The sequence below is a fragment of the Chelonia mydas genome, chromosome 1 (genome assembly GCF_015237465.2).
Source record: "Chelonia mydas isolate rCheMyd1 chromosome 1, rCheMyd1.pri.v2, whole genome shotgun sequence".
Classification (NCBI taxonomy): Eukaryota; Metazoa; Chordata; order Testudines; family Cheloniidae; genus Chelonia; species Chelonia mydas.
This window is the reverse complement of record NC_057849.1, coordinates 43,836,502-43,863,821: the sequence shown is the minus strand read 5'-3', so window position 1 is coordinate 43,863,821 and position 27,320 is coordinate 43,836,502. Positions and strand designations below refer to the sequence as shown.

The 27,320-nt window shown below is 44.2% G+C and overlaps 1 protein-coding gene across 2 annotated transcripts in view; it reads left to right on the top strand.

Moving 5' to 3' along the window:
* ATP8A2 (ATPase phospholipid transporting 8A2) overlaps window positions 1-27,320 on the top strand; it is a 652,386-nt gene that overhangs the window by 67,358 nt on the left and 557,708 nt on the right. For both annotated transcript variants that reach the window (XM_027821585.3, XM_043530953.1), the window contains exon 2: window positions 6,641-6,785. In XM_027821585.3, the coding sequence (XP_027677386.3) occupies window positions 6,641-6,785 (145 nt within the window). The remainder of the gene's footprint in view (window positions 1-6,640; window positions 6,786-27,320) is intronic.

The window sequence follows — 27,320 nt, the reverse complement described above, 5'->3', positions numbered from 1 at the left end:
TTGCAAGAAACCGCTTAAAATGAAGGGGGCAATTAACAGTGATAGGATGAAAGGAGGGTTAGTAGGTTACAAATCATAATGAGCCAAACTAGTGTCTCTGAGAAAACAATAAAAGACAAAAACACCCTATCAGCCGTGGGCAAACACTTTTCACAAAGCAGTTACTCTGCATCTGACCTATCAGTCCTCGTCCTCAAAGGAAACCTGCATAACACCTTCATAAGATGAGCTTGGGAACTTAAATTCATACCTCTGTAGATACTAAAAACCATGGTCTAAGAGACACTGGCTTTATGGCTCATTACAGCAATTTGTAGTATTTGTAAAATGTGACTATCTTGGAAATAATCTACTTAATTAACTATATTATTCATATACTGCTGCTTTATGGCACGGATATTTATAAAGAAAAGGAGTAAAATGATACTATTTGAAATGAAACAAACTATTTCAGGTGTGACAGCCTGAAAATACAGGATCCCAATCATAAGGATTTTCAGAAGACTTTTTCCCCACAGGTCAGATATGTACAGCTGCTTTTCTGTCCAAAAATGGCCCAGAATCTGCAAGTGAAAAAACATGCTGAACTTTTAGTCTAATTTATTATTATTTATTTGTATTTTCATATTGCCTAGGCAGCTCAATCGTGGACCAGGACTCCATTGTGCTAGGGCTGTACAAACAGAACAAAAAGACAGTGCCTACCCCCAAAGAGCTTATAATGCCCCAAAATTTGATTAACACAGAGTTGCCCAGGGGTGTCCAGTGGCATTCCTGAATGTCGAGAATGGCTAAGCTTAAATCTCTGAAAACCAAGAAATACAAAGTTAAGGTACACGCCACCCCTGCACCTGGACTTTGCCCCTCAGAGCTGCAGTAATCATTGGAAATGGTTTGGTACGAGTGGTATAATAGGTAGACATGAGAAAGTTGTATGTGTTGCGCACCACAGATTTTAATTCCAGCAGTTATCTGCATGCACTCCACCTGCCTTCACTGTATGGAATACGGAAGGGATTTGTTGGAGTAGCTTGGCAGATCTGTTACTGTGATGTGTTGAAAGGTGCATTCGTGCCTCATTTCAGCACTGAATTTTGTCAGTTGTGTCCGTGGAGGTGTAGGAGGGCGTCCTCTTGCCGTGGAGATTGTCAGTTTACGGGTGTACATGACTGTGGTCTTGTGGTTTAGTGAGGAGTAAGTGAAAGCAATGTCTCAGAAGGTGTCTTATAGGCAAGGGTGAAGGGGAGGTGATTTTGAGCAAGTCTGGGGTGATTTGTGGGGATAGGCCCCACAGTTGAATGTAGGCCAGTGTAGTTAGCTCCTTTTTGCTATGCCTGACTTAAACCTGAGTTTTGCCTTAGGCAAAGAAAAGGTATTAGCCTTTTTCCTACATACCTCACATGCTGTATTCCCAGTGTTCTGTAGCCTCTGTATGGGTAGTGCTAGCACATGCTAGGATGGGATGCAGAGATAAAATTCTTAGACTTCTTCTCCATCAATGTCTGCTTCATGGAGCAGCTAGTCCTGGAACCCACAAGGGGAGAGGCAATTCTTGATTTAGTTCTAAGTGGCACACAGGACCTGGTCCAAGAGGTGAATATCACTGAACTGGTTGGTAATAGCAACCATAATATAATTAAATAAAACATCCTTGTAAGGGTGTGGGGTGAGGGCATGCCAAAAAATAGCCACCACAGCAGCATTTAACTTCAAAAAGGCAACTACACAAAAAATGAGGAGGCTAGTTAAACAGAAGTTAAATGGAACAGCCGTAAGGGTGAAATGCCTACAAAGTGCATGGAGATTATTTAAAAACAGCACAACAGAGGCTCAAGTTAAATGTATACCTGAAATAAAAAAAACACAAAGAAGACCAAAAAATGTCACCATGGGTAGACAGCAGAATAAAAGAGGCTGTTAGAGACAAAAAGAAATCCTTTCAACATTGTAAGTCAAATCCTAGTGAAGAAAATAGAAAGGATAATGAATTCTTGCAGGTTAAGTGTAAAAGTATAAGGTAGGCCAAGAAAGAATTTGAAGAGCAACTAGCTAAGGACACAAAAACTGACTTTTATTTTTATTTTTTGCTGTAAGTACATCAGAAGCAGGAAGCCTGCCAAAGAATCAGTGGGACTACTGGATGATCAAGGTGCTAAAGGAGCACTCAAGGAAGTCAAGGCCATTGCCGAGAAGCAAAATGAATTCTTTGCACTGGTTTTCACTGCTGAGGATGTGAGGGAGATTCCCAGTCCTGAGCCATTCTTTTAGATAACAAAACTGGGCAACTGTCCCAGACTGAGGTATCAATAGAGGAGGTTTTGGAACAAATTGATAAACTAAATAGTAATAAGTCACCAGGACCAAATGATATTTACCCAAGAGTTCTGAAGGAACTCAATTATGAAATTGCAGACCTACTAACTGTAGTATGTAACCTACTGCTTAAATCAGCCTCTGTACCAGATGACTGGTGGATAGCTAATGTAACGCTGATTTTTAAAAATAGCTTCAGAGACGATCCTGGCAATTACAGGCCAGTAAGCCTAACTTCAGTACCAGGCAAATTGTTTGAAAGTATAGTAAAGAACAGAATTATCAGACACATACATGAACACGATATGTTTGGGAAAGTGCCAACAGCTTTTGTTGAGGCATGATTTCCCTTTACAATCTAGAAGATGTCAATAAACTTGGATGAGGATGATCCAGTGGATCTAGATCTTGGACTTTCAGAAGGCCTTTGACAAGGTCCCTTACCAAAGGCCCTTAAGCAAAGTAAGCAGTCATGGGATAAGCAGGCAGGTCCTCTCATGGATCAGTAACTGGTTAAAAGATAGGAAACAAAATGGTCAGTTTTCACAGTGGAAGAGAGGTAAATAGTGGGGTCCCCCAAGGATCTGTATGGGGACCAGTGCTGTTCAACATATTCATAAATGATCTGCAGAAATGGGTAAGCAGTGAGGTGGCTAGGTTTGTAGCTGATACAAAATTACTCAAGGCAGTTAGGTCCAAAGCTGACTGCAAAGAATTACAAAGGGATCTCACAAAACTGGCAGCATTTTCAAATTAGGCATTCCTGTGTCTGTCTTCCCTGATCTGGGGAGATCTGGTAGGTGTTTTCAGAGCATGCCTACCAGATTAGACCTCCCACACACAGCAGTCGGGCCAGGCAGGTTGGGAATTTTGGGGTGTCAGAATACCCAGGGGCTAGGGCACTCACCTGGAAAGTGGGAAACCCAGATTCAAATCTCTGCTCTGTCTGATTTGGAGCAGGTTTCCCATGTCACAGGAAACTTCCCTAACCACTTGGGTATTCTGGGGTTGGTCTCTCTCAGTCCCTCCTGCTGGAGCTGTTCCACTGTGTATAAAATAGGTATTGGGAATAACTGAGAATAACAGAAAATAACTGTATAGCTCAGTGGTTATGGCACTCACCTTGAATAGGGGACAGAGTAGCAGCCGTGTTAGTCTGTATTTGCAAAAAGAAAAGGAGTACTTGTGGCACCTTAGAGACTAACAAATTTATTTGAGCATAAGCTTTTGTGAGCTACAGCTCACTTCATTGGTGAGCTGTAGCTCACGAAAGCTTATGCTCAAATAAATTTGTTAGTCTCTAAGGTGCCACAAGTACGCCTTTTATTTTTTCTTGAATAGGGGAGTATCACATTCAAGTTGCTGCTCCAACAAATAATTAAATTGTTTATACAAAGTGGAAGAACTTCAGCAGGCGAGATTGAGAGACCTCCCCACCAGCATCAGAATATCCAATAGCCTGTTAGGGCATTCTTTGAATAGTGAGAGACCTGAATTCAAGTCCCTTCTATAAATCAGGCAGAGCAGGAATTTGAATCTGGGTCTACTGCATCCCTAACCACTGGGCTGTTGGCTATAATTGCGTGGGTGGGGTGGGGTGGAGCTGTTGGCTATGAGTGTGTGTAACAACTTAAGACACACAGACATCTATACATCCTGTAGTTTTGCTATAAATCAGGTTTGAGGTGTGACAGAACAAATGAATAAATCTTTGCCATACATATTTTTTTTGTCTTATCTGTAGTTAATACACACAGATTCACAAGAATTCTTTTGGAAATACCGCTGTAGTGTGAAATGTTTCTGTAATTACAGGTCAAGATGGTAAAACCTTTTTCAAGTTCCAAAACTGTAAAATTAAGCTAAGGGCTATAGATGTTGATTATGAAGCTCAGAGCATAAAGTGGGTGGTGGTTCATTTTTGTTTTGAATCTGATTTGAGTGTACAAGTGCTCTGTACACCTTTGAGAACATCTCTAAGACAGCGTTTTTCAAAGTTCGGGTCACGACCTGGTACTGGGTCGCGGCATGTAAGGCACTGGGTTGCTCTGGTCAGCATACTGATCGGGACGTTAAAAGTCCCATCGGCGGTGCTGCCCAGCTAAGGCAGGCTAGTGCTTACCTGCTCCAATACCACGCTGCGCCCCAGAAGCAGCCAGCAGCGGGTCCGGCTTCTATTCATATTCATCAGCCCAGTTTACAGAATCCTCATCTTTACAATTCAACCGTGATCCTCTGAAAATGTATGGGCATGCTTACTTTCATGTCTTGTGAATAGTCCCATTGACAGAACAGCATATCACTGGACAGACTACTCACATATCTAAAGCAAATTGTGGGGAAGTTTTTGCAGGATCAAAGCATAAATGGGGCCTTACCAAAATTCATTAAAGTCAGTAAGCATCTTTCCATTGACTTAAGTGGGCATTGGTCAGGCTCACGGTGCTCAAGCTGGCATGTGTTGAATAGAGCAGACTCTTCACCAGGAAGCCAAGGTGTCTCAAGAAATAAATTCTCACTATCTTTTATCTAGAATGGCTGGTTTGACTGATAGAGCTACATAGTGCCACTGACATTGTGACTGTCTGTACCGTACCTTTGTGTGTTTGGAAACCTTTCTCTTTTATGAGAGCTGAACTTGCTCTTATTGAAGTCAGTGACCTTGCCTATCTTAGTGAATTTTAGCTACCAACAGTTTAGCTGTGTGAGTGCTGGTCTATACAAGGCTATGACACCTTTTGGAGAACCAGGTTGAACTGACACAGTTGTAATCAGAAAAATGGAACAACCCCTCCCCCCCAACCAACCAACCAAAAACCCCAGTCCAGTGCAGACTGAATGAAATTTGTAAAATGGGGATAGTAATCCCCACCTTTGTGAAAATGCTTTCAGATTCTGGTGTTTCAGGCGGGACTATATAGATGAAAAGTTATTATTTGGATGGTAAAATGTGATATAAAATATTTTGTACACTTGTATCACTTCCCACCTAAGGATCCCAAAGTACATTGCAAACATTAAACCTCACAGTCTTCCTGCCAGAGAGATGGGTGTGGGGATATCTTTTTTTTTTTTTTAAAGAAAGGGGGGAACTGAGGCATCCTGAGGGTCAGTTACTTTCTGACATCAGAGGAAATGGGTGGCAAGAGATAAGCACAGAACCCGGGTGTTCTGACACTCACTCCCTTGCTTAAGCCCCACTAACATCCTTCCCCTCATATTTGTCTTCTTCCTAAAACTAGGATGACTATGTTTCCCAAAGGGAAAACAGGACACCGTGTGGGGCTGGCCCAAACTCTTCCCTGCCCATGCAGGGCTGGTATCGCCACATGTTCCTCTGCACTGCACCCCACTTTTCTGACAAAACTGATCAAGTCTGCAAGACAAACCGGACAAATGCTCACTTTTGCCAAAAAAAAAAAAAAAAGGCAGGACGGCCGGGACCAGGCTTAAAAAGGGGATGGCCTGGCCAGAACGGGACGTATGGTCACCCTATCTAAAGCAAATGAGCAGCAACAGGAAGCATATACTTGGGAAGCCCTCTCTGGCAAGAAAGACGCTGCTACAGCCTCTCCCCAGTACATCGCCTTAGGTGAGCCTCCTTTACACTAGGGCTTGTGAGCGCTTTTTCCACTGGAGCTTGCATTATTCATCATCAGCCATTGCTTTGGCTAAACACCAGGGAGGAAACTCCTAAAGGCAAGATCGCTTCAGTCTATCATCTCTCTCTCCCCCTCTCCCTCTTTAATCCCCAGGGTGTGTTGTTTTCTAGAGGTTCCCGTTGCCAGGGACAATCGCAGCTCATGTATTCCCACTCACGTCTATCCACGCACCCGTTAACCCCCCCCCCATACCCCACCCCATACCCACTAAGGCACCATCATGTGCAGGGGCTCTGGGGACCGGCAGAGGCTGCTGCTGCTGACAGGAGGGTGGGTTCAACCGGCTGCGACGGGCAGGGCGGGGTGCCTCCTTTTGTCGCTCTTACTTTGTTTATGATTAGCGGCCCCGGTGAGAGCAGGGCAGGGGCTGTGCCTCCCGCGGTCAGGCAGCAGCTTTCCTCTCTGTGCCGCGGCTCTGCCCACACAGGGCCGGGCCACAGGGGCGTGCAACGCCCGGGCTGCTGCTGCTGCCGCTGCTACCCGGCTCCCCAGGGGCCAAGAGCTGGCGGCGGCCGGCGGCAGCGGCTGCAGCCCAGCAGGGGCAGCCCGATGCACCGGCGGGATCTGTGCACTGTGCAGCAGCAGCATCCCCGCCCCCGCCGCTTCTCTGAGTCTCTCCCGCGCTGCTCACTGACTCGGGCGCTCTCTGCCGCTGTTCCCTGCAGGACCCGTTTGTTCCCCCTCGGGCTATAAGAAGGCGGATGATGAGATGTCCGGAGCCACGTCCTCAGCGGATCAGGCGGAGGCAGCCGCCCGCACCATTCACCTGAACCAGCCCCAGCAGAGCAAGTTCCGCGACAACCGGGTCAGGTAAGAGCGCGCGGCCGCCTCGCGCGGGTGCCCCCTGCCCCCTTCCCTCGCGCCTGCCCCGCGCTCATCCCCAGGCGAAGCGGCGCCCGGGCGGGGGTAGCCCGTGGAAACCCCGGCCACGCTGCAAGTCCCTGTATTCCTCGGGGGAGAGCAGCCTGGGGCCGAGGCAATGCTTCAGCCGGCTCCCTGCTGGTGAAGTTCTGCCTCTTGGACACCCATGTGTGGTCGTGTAGTCAGGTCAGTAGCTGGTGTGCGGACTCGGGGTGGCTGCAGCCCCAGAGGGGAGCTGCAAGCAGAGGGAGAGAGGAGTGAAAGGCAGGTCGTTTACAGTGGAATCACTTTGTGGCACAAAAATGAGAGAGTCAGTTACAGGTGGTAAACTTTTCCTCCCACAGTAGTGAGAGAGAATTACAAGGCTCCTTGGAGCACAATTGTGAGAGCTAATCACAGGTGATATTAAAACCCAGGGTTCTTGCTTGCAGCCCCAAAGATGAAAGGCAATAGTGGATGAGATGTAGAGATAGTAGGTCTAAATCAGATCTCACTTCTTCTGATGTAAAATAGAAGTAACTCTGGTGGAGTTACTTAGGGGCAAAACTGGTGCAAGAGAGGTCAGAATTAGGCCTACTGTTTGGAAGAGGCCTCCTAGAGTCTACATATTTGCATTTTGTTACTGTTTTCAAAGACATACCTTTTTTATAGATTTTTTTAAAATGTGACATAATAGTAATAGGAAGTAATACAAGTTTAACTGGGCTAGCATACCAGTAATATACATGTTTGTGTGGGACATAAGCCCAAATAATTAAAAGATCATGGCCAATGATCTTTCTGATGAACTTGTGTAGAACGTGGAAGATCTTTAGCTTTTCTGTAACTTTCTCCACTTCACTGTTTCCTTCTTGCTAAATGCCTGTTTGTGGGCTGAGAGAATTTTGTTTTTAGTTATCGAGAGCACTTGTGCTCCTTTCTGTCTCCCGTAGACCATTGCAGGGTGAAGGGCAGAAAGTGAACATTGACCAAAGTGTGCAGGTTTTTGAGAGGCAGATTCTGTTGTCCTAGGCTGTCTTAAATTGCATGCAAAAAGGAAATACCGTGGGGCGGGGGGGTAGGAGAGAGGGTTGGTTAAAATAAATAATAAGAGATCAGTTACTGTTGCTGTGTTACTGTAGTTGGGGAACTGTTGCACACCCATAGCTGCCTTTTGAGAGCCATCCAGTACATGTTGAAAAGGTTGTTTAGGCACAGTACTACCTAGGGAGATTTTTATTTAGCAGTTCTTCTGTCTCTTTCTTTATTTGCTTCAGACACTGGGTGTTCCTGGGCTATAGGGCAGTGGTTTTCAAACTTTTTTTCTGGCGACCCAGTTGAAGAAAATTGTTTATGCCCCAATCATCGTTCCCTCACAGATCCTAAACCCTGCGCACACGGTGAAACACCTCGCGCACAAAGATTTGCACAGAAGCACCACGGTTTGCACAGAAGAAATTTTTTGCGCATACGGCCTGTCAAAATTTGCACAGAAGACATTTTTTGCGCACACGGCCTGTCAAAAGTTTGAGGGAACATTGCCCGTGACCCAACGAAGCTGGGGATGAGGGGTTTGGGGTGTGGGAGGGGCTCGGGGCTGGGGCAGAGGGTTTAGGTGTGGGGTGAGGGCTGCGTGGTGGGGCTGGGAATGAGGGGTTTGGGGTGCAGAAAGGGGCTCTGCGTTGGGGGGGGGCTCAGGGCTGGGGCAGGGGATTGGGGCACAGGCTTACCTCGGGCAGCTCCCAGTCAGCGGTGCAGTGTGGCTGCTAAGGCAGGCTTCCTTCCTGTCCTGGCACTGTGGACCACGCTGCACCCTGGAAGTGGCCAGCAGCAGGTGTGGCTCCTAGGTGGAGGTGCGCAAGCAGCTCCACTCAGCTCTCACCAGGAGGCACCCCCCCCTCCCAGCTCCCATTGGGAATGCGGAGCCGGTGCTTGGGGCAGGGGCAGTGCGCAGAGCCCTGTGGCCCCCTGCCTAGGAGTGGACCTGCTTCTGGCTGCTTCTTGGCTGCAGTGCAGTATCAGAACAGGTAGGGAGTAGTCTGCCTTAGCCGGGCAGCACCACCGACGGGACTTTTAAAGGCCCGGTCGGCAGTGCTGACCAGAGCTGCCATGACCTAGTGCCTTACATTCTGCGACCCAGTACTGGATCGCGAGCCACAGTTTGAAAAGCACTGCTATAGGGGCACTCCCCCACCAGGAATAAGTCAAAATGCTAGCTTGGTGTTCACAGCTCATGCTCCCTTTCCGTGAGGTGTCTGCCACACATTGACTGACTGAAATTCTGCTGTGATACCTTGAGGCACCTCGGATTCAGGTTATACCCCTCTTTACTACAGACCTGGCTGAGGCATGTTGTAGGTTCTTTCCCCTATTTAGGAGGATGCCTACATCCACTGTTCATTACCTCCTCTACAAACACACCAAGAGCAGGCACATTCCTTGTTGCCTTCTGGGTTTGATGCCTCCTCCTCCAGTTGAAAAAGGACTTTGGGGGAAGTGTGAGGAGAATTTGTGCCTCAGATTGTGGCTGTCCCTTGCACAGGAGCACAAGGGCAGAGCTGGAAAAATACACAGGCAGAGCCCGCTGCACCATCCTAAGGGGTGGTGCACAGTCCCATTTCACTTGGTCACCTAGGAGCTCCCTTTGAGGAAGTGTCGCTCTGTATCACACCACAGCCCAACTGGGCCGCACAGAGCAGTGATCTGTGGACCCCAGGCGGGGCTTTGCAGACCATGTCTAAGATTTCCAAAGAAGTCTGCACCTCCATTTGAAATTTTTTAGGGGTCTGCAAATGGAAAAAGGTTGTTCTCAACCTTTTTCTTTCTGAGGCCCTCCCAACATGCTATAAAAACTCCACGGCCTAGCTGTGCCACAACTGTTATTCTGCATATAAAATCCAAGGCCAGCGCTAGGGAGTAGCAAGCAGGGCAGTTGCCCAGGGTCCCATGCCACAGGGGGCACCGCGAAGCTAAGTTGCCCAGGCTTCGGCGTCAGCCCCGGGTGGAGGAATTCAGGGCCCTGGGCTGCAGTTCCTTGCGGCAGGGCTTCAGCTTTCTGCCCTGGGCCCTAGTGAGTCGAACACCGGCCATGCTTGGTGGACCTCCTGAAACCTCCTCTTGGCCCCCCACATGGCCCCAAGATCCCTGGTTGAGAACTACTGTCCTAGATGATGGCCAGTCTATGGGCTAACCTCAGTGAGAGTTTGAGCAAGGACTGAGTGAAATCTCAGGAAGGGCATGTTCTTTTGTTCTTACAAAAATAAAATCAAAACCACTTTGGCTGTTTTAATGATTTATATGAGTATTTTACCAGGATAACCCCCTAGAGATGAAACATCTCATTTCCAAGTGTGTCCTGGGAGCAGCAAAAGGAAGAAGCAGTGCTATAAATCCACTGTCTCTGAAGTGAGAACAAATAAATATAATAAGCAGTTATGCTGAGTTCCCAGTTCTTTAGATAATGCAATTTTTAATGGTTTGCAATTAGTAGTCCTTCTTGCAGAGATTAGGTAATAATGCCGTGATGCAGCCAGATAACTAAATAACAGATGATCAAAGCCATATTTATGGATCTGATGGCAAATTTTAGTACTAAATTCTGATTACAACAGCTATTATAACTGGTGCGGTCTTTGTTTAAATTGATACTTACAAACTGTAGGCCTGATCCTGCAGCCTGGACACAGTCCCATGATTTTGCCTGTGTCAGGATTGCAGGTTCAGCCTCTGCAAGTAGGTGTATAAAAAGGCATAATCAGTAAGGGCAGAATTTTGCTCTCTAATACATATGGTGTATCTTGTTTCCAATATTTTGCTCATTCTGCCTGTAAAAATCTCCCATCAACAACCCTGAGAGCAGAATTTTGGGCTTACAGTCTTGGAACATGAATCTTGTGGGACTTCTTTGGTATTTTGCAGATGAGATTTTTCTTATGTACTGAGATTAACTGTCATCTTCTGAACGGACAGAAGGGAAATCATCCCAGGAAAGAAGATAATAGACCAGGGTCCTTCAGTTTTACCTTAAAAAATGTGCTTTACAAACAATGGCATAGGCCTCAAGGAGCCCTGTGAGACGGCAGTATTATTCCCATTTTACAGGTGTGCACACTGGCATCCAGAGAGGTGATGTAACTTTCACACAGGAAGGCTTTGGCACAGACAGAGCTAGAGTTCTTGTTATTACAAGTTCTGTGCTTCAGCCATAAGGCCATCCATATGTCTTAGATCAGTGGTTTTCAAACTTTTTTTCTGGGGGGCCCAGTTGGAGAAAATTGTTGATGCCCACGACTGAACAAAGCTGGGGATGAGGGGTTCGGGGTGTGGGAGGGGCTCAGGGCTGGGGCAGAGGTTTGGGGTGTGTGGGTGAGGGCTACGGGGTGGGGCCAGGAATGAGGGGTTCAGGGTGTGGGAGGGAGCTCTGGACTGGGGCAGAGGGTTGGGGTGGAGGAGGGGGTCAGGGCTCTGGGCTGGGGATATAGGCTCTGGGGTGGGGCTGGGGATGAGGGGTTTGGGGTGCAGGAAGGGGTTCCGGATTGGGGGGGAGGCTCAGGCTGGGGCAGGGGATTGGGGTGTGGGGTTGGGGTACGGGTTTACCTCAGGCGACTCCCTGTCAGAGTTGCAGTAGGGGTGCTAAGGCAGGCTTCCTGCCTGTCCTGCACCGCAGACCGCACTGCGCCTGAAGCGGCCAGCAGCAGGTCTGGCTCTTGCACGCAGGCACCACCCCTCCCAGCTCCCGTTGGCCAGGAAGCCGGCGCTTGGGGTGGGGGTAGTGTGCAGAGCCCCGTGGCCCCCCTACCAAGAAGCCGGACCCGCTGCTGGCCGCTTCCGGGGCGCAGCGTGGTGTTGGAGCAGGTAGGCACTAGCCTGCCTTGGCTGGGCAGCACCGCCGATGGGACTTTTAACGTCCCGGTCGGTAGTGCTGACCAGAGCAACCCAGTGCCTGACATGCCGCGACCCAGTACTGGGTCGTGACCCGAACTTTGAAAAACGCTGTCTTAGAGAGGTTCTCAAGGTGTGGTGTACGGAGCACTTGCTGGTTATGGACAGAGAGCAGTTTGATCACATGGTGCTGACTCCTTATTTCCAGCTCTGAAACTGTACTAAAAGAAATAAAACATATATTAAATACTTATAGGATATTTTTGCCATATAAACAAGAGCTGTAATTGCCACAGGGATGTTATGCACTTGCAAATGGGAGGAGGTGGTCTATGTGATTGTGAATAGGGGGGAAGATTGTCATAAAGACAATCTGTGTATTAAAATGTGGTTCATACTCTCAAAATGTTTTAAAATCTTGAGTCCGTAGCTTTACGTATTTTCCACATTACTTGTACCAATGCTGATCTAGCCGAGCGCTCTGGATTTGTGGTTGAAAATATGATTTAAAAAGTCAATATGTGCAGTACTCCATGTACTGTTGATCAACATACCTCTTAAAGTGAAATGCTGCATCAATAAACAGCTCTGTGCTTGTATGTGTGACTTTGTTATTAAGCTTCCAATAAATGAATAATATTCTTGGTTACTGTTAAAAACAATAGCCAGTCGTATTGTTTTTGTACTGCTGAGAACAGAATAAAGCCAAATAAGTATATGAAAACAGAGCACTTATTGGAGTTCAGAACAACATTACATTTTGAAATGTTACATTGTTGCTTTTTTTTTATCACAGGTTCTGAAAGGCACCTGTGATAAAAATTTAATACACTACAAAAAACTATATAGAGGTCTTAATCTGTTTCAGAGCGGTTTGCAGATATTGACCTTCCTCAAGGAAGAAATATTCCTCAAGGTTTTTTGCTTATGTATTATTATTGTTAAACACTTGCTACATTTCACTCTAGAGGTGGAAGTATTTCAGTGGTGGGTGAAATAATGTCTCTTATTATGGGTGAATTTCATCCATGATGAAAGAGAGCCTGCAGAAAGCTGTACGACATCACTCTAGCTCTTAACACACTTCTTAAGTGGGGGATAGGACCTTGTGCAGGACTTTTGCACTGGGGTGAATTTCACCCAGTACATCTCCAAGTCCTATACTCAAGTTAAAGGTGGAGAAGGAGGGTGGTAGCAGCCTTCCTTCTCTTTATTGACTCCTGCATAGAGACAGGACACAGTCCCAGGGCCACTGCCCATAGCAGCACAATCCATCCCAAAATGGGGAAGGAGGAGTTGGAACCATGGTTCTACCTTCCTCTGCACCAGTCTGCAGAGGTGGCCAGGCATGCCATATGGAGCAGTGTGCACTACTCATACATGCTGTAAGCAGGTAGATAGGTGTGGCTCTCCCTCGCTGTGCTGTGTGAGGGAGGCCAAGCCCCTTTGCTACACACGCTTCGGAAACGACGAAATTAGAGGATCCAGCCCCAACCTGTAGGCAGGGTAGGGCCGCCTATAGTTCAAGGGCCCAGGCCCTCAGCCAGGGTGGGGCACCACACAGTCGAAGGCTTTAACCTTTAGGCAGGGTAGCCACGAGTGGTTCAGGGGGCCCAGGCCCTCAGCCAGGGCGGGGGCCCCAGCAAGCAGTCTAGGGCATTGGCAGGGGGTCGAGAGAGAAGACTTTCAGCCTTAGAAGCCAATGCTTAAAAAGTACAGCCTGGCTTCATACAAACAAAGCTGTTTTTTCCACTAATGTAGGCAACAAACATTGGCGCAGCTGCATAAGTGTTTAGTCAGTTTTGACTTCGTCTTTACATAAGCAAACACCCATTTGCTGAAGTGGGGAATTTGCCTGAATAAGGACTGAGTCAAAACTGAGCACATCCACCAGCATTTGGCCCATACATGTTGTGTGTACAGTAGAATTACTTTTTTTTCTGAAGTCTCCCACTGTTGATACCACCCATTCAGCTTTACTAGTTATAGCAGCTATGGAGCAGTCCACCGATGTTTTAAGCACCACTGACCAGATTTTCAGATGGTGTACACTCATGGCTCAGAGCAGATCCACACAAAATGGGGGTTAAAGTGCTGGCTGCGGGGCCTTATGTGCCCTTCTGCCTCCACTATTTCTACCTCTGGTGGAGGTGAACCAATGGAAATGGAGGGAAATATAGGGAAAATTTCCTAGTATAGACAAATCGGAGTTCTGTGGACTGAAATGTAGCATATTTGAGTGGGCTAGAAGGAGGTCTGGGCCATTTGTTTAACCAGGCTTTTGCCTGAATTGTGGCTCTTTCTATACATTGCTTTGTAGGAAGACCTTGAAAAGTGTGTTATAAAAATGGATTACAGGTACAGCAATATACATTAACCGTATAAATAAAGTTTGTTTTTTCTCATCAGAGCCTGAACACGCATAGTTCTAATGATAAGAAATTTAACTTTAAAAAATCAGAAGTTTGTTTCTAATCACTTTAAAGTGAAGATGCTGTGCTATACTAAGCTATTTTTTAAAGGTGGAATCCTCCCTGTATTTGTAGTTAGCTGTCTCGCATTAATTAGTTCTAATGTGGCTCCTTTACCTTTATTGTAATAAGGATCTGACACACAAGAGCGTTGGCAAGAAACTGACAGTTTACTTCTGGAACACAGTTAGGTGAGTGGGGTATATCCATTGACTTCAGTTACTGCTACCCTTCCTTTGTTGGACAGTTAGTATTTCCAAGTTAACTACCACAACCAGTTATTATATTTTTTTATTCAAAGTTTCCAGCTGACTATAGGGCTAGGTACATAGTCACTACTTCTGTTGTCAGCGAGAAGATGTTTGTGTTACTGTGGCAATGACATTTTGCAGTGAAACATTGCTAACATGGGGCTGTGTTATAAACAATACCCTGTTTCTGTGCAGTTTGTGCAGCTTTTCCTGGTCGTTCTGGTTCATAAACCATCTTAGCTGTCAATAAATTCATAATTGAAAATACTAATCAACTACGTCTGTTTTTTTTGTAGAGGGTTTGTGTAAATAAAGAGAACAAACAGCAAGGACAGCCCTGTTGCTTGGATGGCAGGATGTTTAACCAAATATCCAGAATGCGCAAAGTTAGGAGTAAAAAATACTGTCGTTTCTTTCTCAAAAACCTGATACCCATTATGCCAAGCTACACACTAGTCTTGAGTATATATTCAGTACAACCCTTTTTATTTTGTAACTCTCTTCTTGGACACTACCAGAGGAAGCTTTGAAATTATTTTTGTGAGATAGACTTTTTATTTCTGTAGCAATGTTACAGTCTCTTAATTCTATAATTTATTCCTAAATATGGGCAAAACCCTGCAATCCACATTTAGACAAAACTCCCACTGAAGTCAGTTTTGCCTGAAGTAAAGACTGCAGGATTAGGCCCTGTAGAGGGAACCATTATTTTTTAAAGGGATTAATTTTCCTGTTAATGTATGGATTATTTATAGGATTGGCATGTGTTTTCAGTGGATGATAGCCTGTATAAGCACATTTTTACATGTGACACTTTCATACCATTATCTTAGCAACTGGCAGATAACATTGAATAGTAAGAAAAGTTGATTAAGCTGTAACAATAAAAAGATACAAGAACACTGAATTAATTCCTGGTGTAACTCCACTGAGAGATGGACATAGACCAGGCATGAATTCGGCTTATAAACTTTGTGTCCTGTTTGTGAAATTAAGTTTGTTATCTATTTATTTGACAAATAATATACTTCAATGAAAATTAAAAGGTAATCAGTAAATGAGGTAGTAATTGCCTCTTCATTTTCACAGTCTTACAGGATTTCAAGCGGCTTGTATTAATATTTAGTAGGTGTAATACTTTGTAATATGAAGGAAATAGTTCATTTGATCTTATTAGGATTAATTTATCACACTACATTAAATTTGTATCAAATGCTGTGCTTAAGTGGAATAAACATTAACTTTTGTGTGTATATATTACAGTGGCAATTGCCCATTTATCTGTTTTAAAACGTTAATTGGAAGAGAGTGTTACCTCTCACCCCCCAAAAAATTCTCTGCACTAAAATTTGTCATAAAAAATCTCAACATACACAAACATAACTATCTTTGGCCAGATTAATCCCAAGTGTAACTCCCAGTTTCATCCATTCTGTTTGATGCTATCATGATGTAAGAATTATGCATTCCATCTTTTCTGTTCTTAAACTGACATAGAAAGGGAGCTTTGAGTGCTGTGAAAATGGCATGCTCCATTTATGGGGTAGTAGGGGGATTAGCCTTGGGATATTCTGCAGTGATACCTGCTAACTTATTAGCATTAGGTGGACTTCCCAGGGAGTTCAATTCATCCCTGTCAGCATGAGGACTATTGTTAAAAGCAAAGCATGTGGAGTGGAAAGGGAAATATGTTACAGTTCAATCATGAAATCAGTGGAGTTTTTAGTACCCTAGACTTATTCCACGCTATCTGAGAGCAGGGGTGCTGGAACTAGGGATGCTGTGGGTGCAGCAGCACCCTCTGGCTATGTAGCATTCATGCAGGGTTCATGCACTTGGCAACATGCAGGGCACACCCGGAGTGTTGTGTAGGAGCAGTGCACACACGGCTCCTCTCAAGGGCATGAACCTTGGAAACTCGCCCAGATGACATGAACCGTGGGAAGCCTCCCAGGACTGGGCTCAAGGCCCGAGAGCAAGGAATGCGGTAGATAGAAATTGGTAAATAAGAATATTAAACAAAGCCAGTGTATTCCTTTTATCTGTTGAAGTATGTAATGCGCAGGAGGAGGGAGAGAAATAAAAGAGAGGGTGGAAAGCTGACAGGCGGACCAGCCCGTCGGCAGACCAGCCTGCTTGCTTGCTTAAAGCCTTGTCCTGTCTTGTATTTGAACTGCAACATGTCTGGAAGTGGTTTCCATGGTATACAGGGTTTACAGTTTTGTTCAAGGGCTTTCAGGACCTCCACTATAAAAAATTGTTCCAACGCCACTGTCTGAGAGTGGAATTTGGCCCATATGTTTGATCTGAGAATTGGTTGATATGTTTGTATAGGATTTTTGGTCCTTTTTTTCACCTTGGCTTTTATTTCCACTGCCTTCAGTAGGACACCTCACTTGAATAAAAGGATTTGCTGGATAGGGCCTTATATCTTGAAGCATCTTTGGTAGTTTCATATTTTGGGCTTTGAGTTGGAATCTGCTTTCATTTATGAGCACACCTGTAAAAGCACATCCCTGCATTGAATGAGGTAGGGGGCTGAATCTTCTCAGTGGAAGCATCAGGAAGTCCTGGGCCTGCCATCCCATCCTGGAATGCTGCTGCACTCTGCTATTCAGAGCCAGAGGGCTATGAGCAGCCGGACATAAGTTAGAGCAGACTAAAATGGAGTCCAGCTAACATAAGGATAGGGGAAGCAAAAAGGCAGCTTAAGCAGACAGAACTGGGGTCTTGACAACAGGAGGAGAAGGGCCCCCCTATTCCTCCAGCTGGAAAAGAGAATCAAACTCACTGACTTTGGTGATTTACAGTAAGAGTCTGGGACTCCTGGATTCTATTCCCAATTCTATTCCTAATTACCAGTATGACCGTAACTTTCTGTGCCTCATCTTAACTCATAGGAAATGGGTATCATAGCGGCATAGTGGGGCTTAATTTATTAATGGACTAAATTCAGCCCTGGGCTGTGACTGTTTCTGTTCAGGATGGCAGGCCCCCTTGGTGGTAAACCCATCTTGAAGGGAATTGGAGTGGGGCATGACACCTAAAATACTTGCTCTGCTGGGGAGCCTGGAGCTGGCCAGTGTGGCTTCAAAAGAGGGGCACTACTTAGGGAGCAGATGTGGCAAGTGGTGCTCTGTGGAGGATCTTTGAACTGAGGAGTTGATGTTCTTTCCCTTTGAACCACCAAGTCAGCTTTAAACTTTTGAACATGAATTGCTCCAAGGCACGGTGACCCACACTGCATATTGCACCATGCTGCACCTGTGGGTGTAAATGAAGTTCAGTTTTTTAAACTACTTTGAGATCCTTAGATAAAAAGATGGTTTAGGAAAGCAGAAGATAGTTATTGTATTCACAAATAACTATGGTTTATGCATCATTAAGGATGGGAAATGAAAAACTGATATGTCAGAAAAAAAAACCCGAGGAGTCCTTGTGGCACCTTAGAGACTAACAAATTTATTTGGGCATAAGCTTTTGTGGGCTAAAACGTTAAGAGAAATCTGGAGCTTTTCAGCTTGGGAAATTTTCAAACTCTTCCTGTATTGCCTTGATCTGGATCAGAACTGCAGTCTTGCACAATTTAGGAGCTCTTCAGGAACAGAGTTTAACAGCTACATTCTTAACCATTTCCACAGTATGCATCCGATGAAGTGAGCTGTAGCTCACGAAAGCTCATGCTCAAATAAATTGGTTAGTCTCTAAGGTGCCACAAGTACTCCTTTTCTTTATTCTTAACCATGGTATCCTTAATTTGCATATGCATACAGTATTAGAAACTGCTCTAGTTAAAAAGTTCAGCAAGAAACCTTGTAGAAACATTTTAATGGTCATATTTGAATTCACAACTTAAAAACACTTCAAACCATGAAAATACATAACTGATTTTCTTCTGGACTAGCCTATTTTTCTTTTTACCTCTTAGATCTACAAAATGACAAGTTTGAAGTTAGTACCTATAGCCATTTTGAGTTGTTATAGCATTAAAATTATTTTCAAAGCATATGAAAAAGTGTATCTTTTTGCATATTTGAATAATTTAGAAGTAGCAGAACTGATTTTACTCATTTTCTACTTTTAAAAATAACCATTGGGAATTCATGGAATAGTTCACTCCAAAAGGGATTTATCTGAGAAAGTTAGAATCAGCTGAAAAATGGGGTTCAACATTAATGACATTAAGTGCTACTTACATCTACCATAATTCTGTAACATTGGAGTATAATATCTTAATGATTGATATGAAAATATTATGCTATGTGATACAAGCAGAGCCTTCTCTTTGTTGTAAGTTTCCAGAATGTTATTGCCCTGGATGATTTGAATTTGTTTATGTAACCAAACTCTGTGAGACAAAAAGAAATGTCAAGAAAAAGCCTAAAATGTCATCTTTGCCACTTATGCAAAAGGAGTTACATGAGCTAGCTAATGATAAATGCTGTCCATGTATGAATAAATATGAAACACTGACTGCCAAAAAGTTTGTTCTGTACAAAATAATTTGTAGATCTGAAGGTACATAATCATGGGATGTGGCGCATTCCTGTTATTCATTAGTGAGTCATTATCGTAAAGGGGGCACCTTTAGATCCTTCTCTGAGTGCTTTAATATCTCTTGCTGCCTTACGCTTGTAAGATGTAGTTAAATTTCACTCGAGAGATGCCTGCTGTGCCTCCCCACAGTAACAGTATTTATCTGACAGTAGCATAAGTTGGTGCTGGCTCTGCTCTCTGAGGACCTAAACTTGAGCCATTGAGCTTTGAGCAGGGGGTTGGACTGGGTAACCTCCTGAGGTCCCTTCCAACCCTGATATTCTATGATTCACTGAAGTCAAGTGGGAGTTTTGGTTTTGAAATAAATGGCATAGGTTTGTGTGCTGCAGCCCTGATTCTACAGACATTTTAGACAGGTGAGTAGCCTCATTGCAGTCAATAATGTTAAATAAATGTATAGGTATTGCCAGGTCAGGATCTTAGGATACTTAGGATCTGGCCAGGATTGCATTATGGAACAAAGGCTAATGCCCCTGATAAGCCTGATAGTTTTTCCAAGTCCCAATTTCACCCACAACGACCCCAAAAAGAAGCCGATCTTTGAAATTGCACAGAGTTCGGTGTCCCAGCAGGTGGCAGGATACAGTATTATGTTTCTTTACTCCCCCCTTGGACTCTCTTCTGCCTTTGTTGCCTGTGACAATGGCCTGGGCCACCCTTGCACAAGAGCATTTTTGGTTGTATACAGAGACATGTTTAAAATTGACCTGCTAATTGAATCCAGGCAAGAACTGGGGAGTGGGGTGAGAAATGTGAAGGGGATGTCCAGGTGGACATGGTGGGCAAGGAGGACTGGGACTAGGAAGACTTGGTAGCGTGGCGCTGTGGAATGCAGGAATCAGGGGAGTAACAGATACAGGAAGTGGGAGAGTGCAGAACAGGAAGGGGATGTAGTGGGGAAATACATGAAACTGGGAAAGGTCTGGAGGATGAGTGTGTACAGGCTGGGGGCGAGAGGGCAGGAGAACAGAGTGGGGCATGGAAAAGCAGAAGGTTTTTATCTGTGTTAAACTTAATTAAAACAATTAGTTTTCAATATGGATAAAAGCTTCCTTTCCATTCTTCTCCACTACCCCAATATCCCACACAGGTATAACTCCCCTCCACCACACACACTTCCTATGGACTTGCTGAAGTCTGGAGGAGGAGAAGCCTGCTTTGATGGGCCTCATAAGAATTGTCAGAGCAGAGCTCCCCTCATAGGAAACATAAATAGCAACCCTATTTAAAATTATTTTATACTTTTTGTGAAACCCAAATGTCATGAAGGGATCAGTTAAGAGTTCCAGACTTTTTCCACTGCCCTGTAGTCCTTCATCCTTCTCTCACTCCACCTGATATATGCTACTCACCTACCCTTACATTTCCCATTGACATCTGAAAAATGAACACACAATAAATTACTGATTTATAAATTCCCATTTCTTATTCAGGGTTCTAGTTCCCAAATACGAGATACTATCACCTACACAATATAACTACCAAAATACTGATTGCTAAATAATAATCAGAGTTAAATACCCAAACCCATGAAGTTTGTGTATGCTGACACTTGATTATGACAGAATAGTCAACACACTTCATGATCTGTATCATGCTACGAGAATGTAGGGAAAGCTGACATAACTTAGTATGCTCTGGGACTATATTATTTTTGAAATCTTTATTACACATATAATCAATATATAATTTATAAGCTATGTATAAAATCAGTAGTATACATTCAACAGCACATTTCCATTGAAGGACCAATGAAAGGGGACAAATGGTGCAAGTTGCGTGGGGTAGTAGTAAGTGATGAAAATTAGCATATTGTAGCAGGGAACTAGCTGGATCCTTTATCTGTTCACTTCAAGACTTGCTTATGTTTGTTTTGTTTTTTAAAGGTGTAAAATTTTTGTTAAAGTATAGATAGATTCCATTGAAACACACCTTTAACCTTAGTTCTCTATAATTTTTTTTGTTGGTAACTAATGATATTTAGTTATAATTCCATGAAAATTGACAGCATCATGCTCTGGGCTTTTCTGGACTGCTGCTTCAGAATATTTGGGAGGGCACTGTACAAAATGATCTTGTCCGATCACTGAGCTACTTTAAAAAATGTGTGTTTAGCTCTTTCTACAATTGAGATATCTTTGTTCTTGTGCATCCTTAGGACCAGGGGCCTAATTACGTACTCCTTACAGAAGAAAACTCCATAGTGGGAATTTTTCTTGCATGCGGAGTATGGGGTTAGGCTCATAGGGCCAATCCCTGAAAATCACAACACAGAGTCATCATAGTACAAGATACTGCAAAAGGCAATTCTCCCTATGATCAAATCAATCCTACCGGCTCTCCACTGTCTCTTCTTCTAACATCTTGTCAGTTATAAATTAATTCCCTGATATAAATAACTGCACTGAGTTCAGTAGGTTAACACCAGGAATGAAACGTGGGATGGTTGGGCCACAAAGAGAAATGCAGGAGTGGTGTCCAGAGCAGAGACAGAGGTTCCCAAATGGGGGGTCAGCCGTTGGAAAGAAAGGGGATAGTAGAGGTTCCTGTTCAGAGGTAGTGCTGCTTAAGAGAAATGATTGTGAAGGATGTGCTGGTTCTAAGCAGCTGATATAAATGGGGAAGCTGAAATAAAGTCTAACCCACACAGCTCCTGGGTGTGGTGTTCTGTCCCATCTAGTGAAACCGAGACCACTTAGGGAGAGAGAGATTAATGAGTTTGCTCTACAGCCTTAGTTAAGGGCCATGTGGCTGTTAGCTCATGCGGTTAGAGGCTCATGCATTTAGCTAAGGCTGTAGAGCAGACTCATTAATCTCTTTCTCTCTAAGTGGTCTCGGTGCCACTAGATGGGACAGAACACCACACCCTGGAGGTGTGTGGGTTACAAAAGTATCCCAGGACCCCAGATAATGCCAGTGCTGCCAAGCCACAATTATCTTAACATTTCTTGGAAGAGGAAGGTTCCCTGAATCTTGCTGCTACTTTCTCCACAACATTTTGAAAATCTGACTCTTCCTATCTGCTCCAATGGCAAAAAAGGCTTGTCTGGCGTGCATAAAAAAAAAAAATTGTCTAAGCCCTCATCGCTCATCTTGGTTACTGTAGCCTCCTAATCCAATCCACATTCGTCTCCTTTCCCGACCACTAGTCTCTCCAGATTGTGGCCCCAAATTTGTCCTCATCCCCAAAATACCAACTAGCAACTGACTGACTTGATGTTAGTGCAGATTGGGTTTCAAAGATTGGTTTCTGGAGTGCTTCTTACTTCAGTGCCTTCTTCATTGCTACCTTTGCCAGTCTCTATATCAAGTGCAAAATAACACAACAGGTATAAAGGAAATGCAAAATAAGCATTGCCCCAAATAATGATTCGGGCAATGCACGTAAATGGTCTTAAAATGAAACCTTTCGTGCTTAGGTTTGTGTTTCATTTAAGGATAAAACAGTAATACTTAGTACTCTCCGAACTATAAATTCTGTTTGATTGATTTCCCCCCACCCAAGTTGCTTTGTGTGCTCTTTAAAGCTCTTACTGTATATACAGTGGAGGCATCATTTAGTAAAGTACATTTGGAATATGGAGCCAGCATTTTAGATTCATTATTTTGCTACTTTATCATTCCTTGCTACCATCACTAAAATAGGAACTCGTTTTTGTAATGATTCTGCAACCTCCGCTTTTCTCCTCCCTTAAAAAAATAGTTTGCATTCTAAAGCAGCGAATAGGAGTACTGAGATCAAGGGATTGGTAATAGGCAAGGCTGAGGCTTTGCCATGGAGTTTTCCTCTGTAGTTTCAAGGGTTGAAATGGGAAGGGATGAGGGGCTGAGGTTTCTAGAATGGCTTCATTGTTCCCTTTGACACAGGGATATATGAGGGCCCGATGTGACTTGCCTTGTTTGCAGATCAGAGAGGCAGTGCAGGTCAGGGGATAGAGTACTTGATGGGGACTCAGAAGACCTGCATTCTGTTCCCAACTCTCCCATGGAGCTGTTGTATGATGTTGGGGAAGTCATTTCACCTCTCTGTGCCTCTTTTCCCTCCCATCCTATGCCTATATTGCCTGTTTAGACTGTAAGCTCTTTGGAGGAGGATCTCTTTCTTACTGTGTGTTTGTACAGCATCTAGCGCAGCCAGGACCTGATCTGTTAGGCCTGTAGAAGCTACTACCATAATTCAGATGATAACCATATTGTCAGACAAGGCATTAGGGGAATAGCATGGAGCAGAGGTAATCATCTGTGACCCAATTTGAAAAAAAAAACAGTCAGATTTTGTGCCTGCCAAGACTGTGCTTTAGGACTGCTAATGGAATACAAAGCTTCCCATCTCTGGGTCACTTGTTTATACCCAGACCTAATTAGTAGCTACTTAATATAATTATCTCATGACTAGCTGTAGGTCTGTGTGAATGTGTTGACAGGCTGAGTCCAATTCCAAGTTTCAGCAAAGAGGCTAATGATTAAGTGAGCATAGAGACTGAATTATCCTCTCATCCTTAGAAGCTGTCTCTCCAGTTCTACTAAGGCGTGTTGGTTGAGCAGAGTAGGGAAGTCTGTTCTACATAGTCTTCAGGGAATAAAGAATTTGTACCAAGTTCTCCTTTCAGAATAGAACCCTAAGGAGAGAGGAAGCCAAGTATTAAGCATGTTGCCAGTGCTTTTGGTTGTGTACCATGATGCAGGAGCTGCTGTTCTGACACTGGACTTTAGAAACAAAGGGGACTGAGCCTGGAGGCTACAAACTGGATCTTCTAATTTTACACTGGAGGGAGGCCAACATAAATCAAATCCGGGTCTTCTGAATGACAGTGCTGAGCACTGCCACCGCTGCAGCCCAGTCCTGATTTAATTTACGGGCACAAAGTATTATATTTAAACTATAAAATAGTATGTTCAAGTACAAGAATGGACCCTGAAATATTGAATAGACACGAGTGGGGTGTATGTTTGTGACAAGAGGTCGATATGTCACTGCTAATCAGCACTGGGCAGGTATGAACACAAGTGTCCGAGTATAGCTCTTATTTAATTTTCTCCCACTGAAGCCTGTAGAAGACAAATTTAAAGAACATTTATGTCCAGTGTTTCCAAATAACCCATATTTTAAATAAAAATCTTCCAACCAGTGAGGAAGAAAGATGGATCCCAGATGTCTCTGCCATTGTAAATATGATTGTTTAGTTTTTAAAAAACAAACCCCTTTTACCTCCAGATCTGCCTGCCTGAAATGCGAGGAGCAATCTCCATGCACTTGCTTTGTTGTTGGGAACTTTCCTGGCCATTTGCAGGATAATTCAATGCAGCCAAGTTTTGCAATACCGTGGCACAGGATATTTATTTTGTGGGGAGGGAAGAGGTGGTGGGAAATACAGGAACCGAAATTTGTTTAATTATACAAAAAATATACTGAGGTTGGAAAATGAAGAATCATTCTTGCACGCAAAAAAACAGGTTACAGTGTTTGCTAGTATCTATATGAATATTATCAAAATGATGACTCATCATTAGTGCTTAGGAGTAGCATGGTAATGAGTGGAACTAAATGAATGAAAATAATTTGTTCAAATTATATAGGAGTTGCTTTTAGAAAATCTTAGTGCATTGTTGTGGAGACAATGGGCCATACTCTATTTTCAGCTGCACTGAAATATATCCAAAGTAATTCCAGTGGAATAACTCAGAGCATAATTGGTCCTAAATTATGTAGCAGATGTTAAGGAGGCAGATCTCTTCCAGTGGAATATTTGAACACCTACCGTTTTAATGCTGTTGACCACTGATCCACACAGTAATTTATCTTGTAACAGGTGCTGACTTAGTGCTTAGTCTTCCCTCCTCCTCCTTGTTTGGGGGAGACCTGCCTATATTACGGCTCCTGTCCTGAGGGTTGCCGTTCAGGGAGTTACCACTGAGCTGGGTCACACTCTGTACAGGCAGTATGCAACCCCTTAAATGAGAACCCTCCCCTCTCAAATCCAACATACTTTCTTATTCCACATAACCCCACTGCGATCGGGGGAGGTCCCAGAAGACTGGAAAAAGGCTAATGTAGTACCCATCTTTAAAAAAGGGAAGAAGGAGGATTGGGGAACTACAGGCCAGTCAGCCTCACCTCAGTCCCTGGAAAAATCATGGAACAAGTCCTTAAGGAATCAATTCTGAAGCACTTAGAGGAGAGGAAAGTGATCAGGAACAGTCAGCATGGATTCACCAAGGGCAAGTCATGCCTGATTAGTCTAATTGCCTTCTATGACGAGATAACTGGCTCTGTGGATGAGGGGAAAGCAGTGGATGTGTTATTCCTTGACTTTAGCATAGCTTTTGACACGGTCTCCCACAGTATTCTTGCCAGTAAGTTAAAGAAGTATGAGCTGGATGAATGGACTATAAGGTGGATAGAAAGCTGGCTCAATGGGTAGCGATCAATGGCTCCATGTCTAGTTGGCAGCCGGTATCCAGCGGAGTGCCCCAAGGGTCAGTCCTGAGGCCAGTTTTGTTCAATATCTTCATTAATGATCTGGAGGATGGCGTGGGTTGCACCCTCAGCAAGTTTGCAGTTGACACTAAACTGGGAGGAGTGGTAGATACGCTGGAAGGTAGGGATAGGATACAGAGGGACCTAGAGAAATTGGAGGATTGGGCCAAAAGAAATCTGATGAGGTTCAACAAGGACAAGTGCAGAGTCCTGCACTTAGGACAGAAGAATCCCATGCACTGCTACAGACTGGGGACTGAATGGCTAGGCAGAAGTTTTGCAGAAAAGGACCTAGGGGTTGCAGTGGACGAGAAACTGGATATGAGTCAACAGTGTGCCCTTGTTGCCAAGAAGGCTAACGGAATTTTGGGCTGTATAAGTAGGGGCATTGCCAGCAGATCAAGGGAAGTGATCATTGCCCTCTATTCGACATTGGTGAGGCCTCATCTGGAGTACTGTGTCCAGTTTTGGGCCCCACACTACAAGAAAGATGTGGAAAAATTGGAAAGAGTCCAGCGGAGGGCAACAAAAATGATTAGGGGACTGGAGCACATGACTTATGAGGAGAGGCTGAGAGAACTGGGATTGTTTAGTCTGCGGAAGAGAAGAATGAGGGGGGATTTGATAGCTGCTTTCAACTACCTGAAAGGGGATTCCAAAGAGGATGGATCTAGGCTGTTCTCAGTGGTACCAGATGACAGAACAAGGAGTAATGGGGTCAAGTTGCAGTGGGGGAGGTTTAGGTTGGATATTAGGAAAAACTTTTTCACTAGGAGGGTAGTGAAGCACTGGAATGGGTTATCTAGGGAGGTGGTGGAATCTCCTTCCTTAGAGGTTTTCAAGGTCAGGCTTGACAAAGCCCTGTCTGGGATGATTTAGTTGGGGATTGGTCCTGCTTTGAGCAGGGAGTTGGACTAGATGACCTCCTGAGGTCCCTTCCAACCCTGGTATTCTATGATTCTATGGTTCCCACTTCCAGGGAGACCTTCATGGCTGCAGGGGTAGGGGGTTGGATTTGCCCCTTTGTGCATAGAGTCATTCTGATGTCAGCTTAGATACACATCGTATGGTACTGGGGAAATGAGCTGCTTAACCAGTGGGATTTGGAATGTGGAAAGTTTGTTCGGGAGAAGCTTTATGGCATGATCTCTGTACGAGGCATAGTACTGTACAATAATTGGAACAAGACTACTCTATTTCAAGCCTGCTGGAGCTCGGAAACAGTGGGGCAGCGGAATATATTTCCGGGCTGTGGTGGTGGTTACCTTGTGCATATTTCAGAGTTTTAATGCAGTTTTTTATGTGATGATATTGTTGTTCAGTGATTTAATCCTAGTGAATTGACTGGCTAGGCTAGTCTGCTGGTGTGTTCACTACTGCCTATCATGCTGAACAGTATTGTCCCATTGCTTCCTTGTACTCCCCTTTCAGCTTGTCTGTATACATCCGTGGTCTCGTGTCTTATGCTTAGATTGTGAGTCTGTGGGGCCAAGGATTGTCTTTTTGTTTTGTGTTTGTACAGTACATAGCACAGTGGGCCCCTAGATGCTATGATTAATACAGACCATTAATAATTTGATAGTAAAACTTTGCTTTTCGTTCTTAGTTATGCCTCTTCACCTAGAGTTCAGGTGTTATGAAAGTGTGTATGTGAGATGCTTTGTATTGTCTGAGCACAAAGAAACATGGAATTCAAGATGATTTTGGTACCAGCATTCTGTGATGATCCTGAAGCATATTTAGAAAACATATGTTAATGTATACATATACAATAGAACATCAAAGATATGGACACCAGAGTTATGGACTGACCAATCAGCCAGACACCATGTGAAACCGGAAGTAACCAATCAGACAGCAGCAGAGA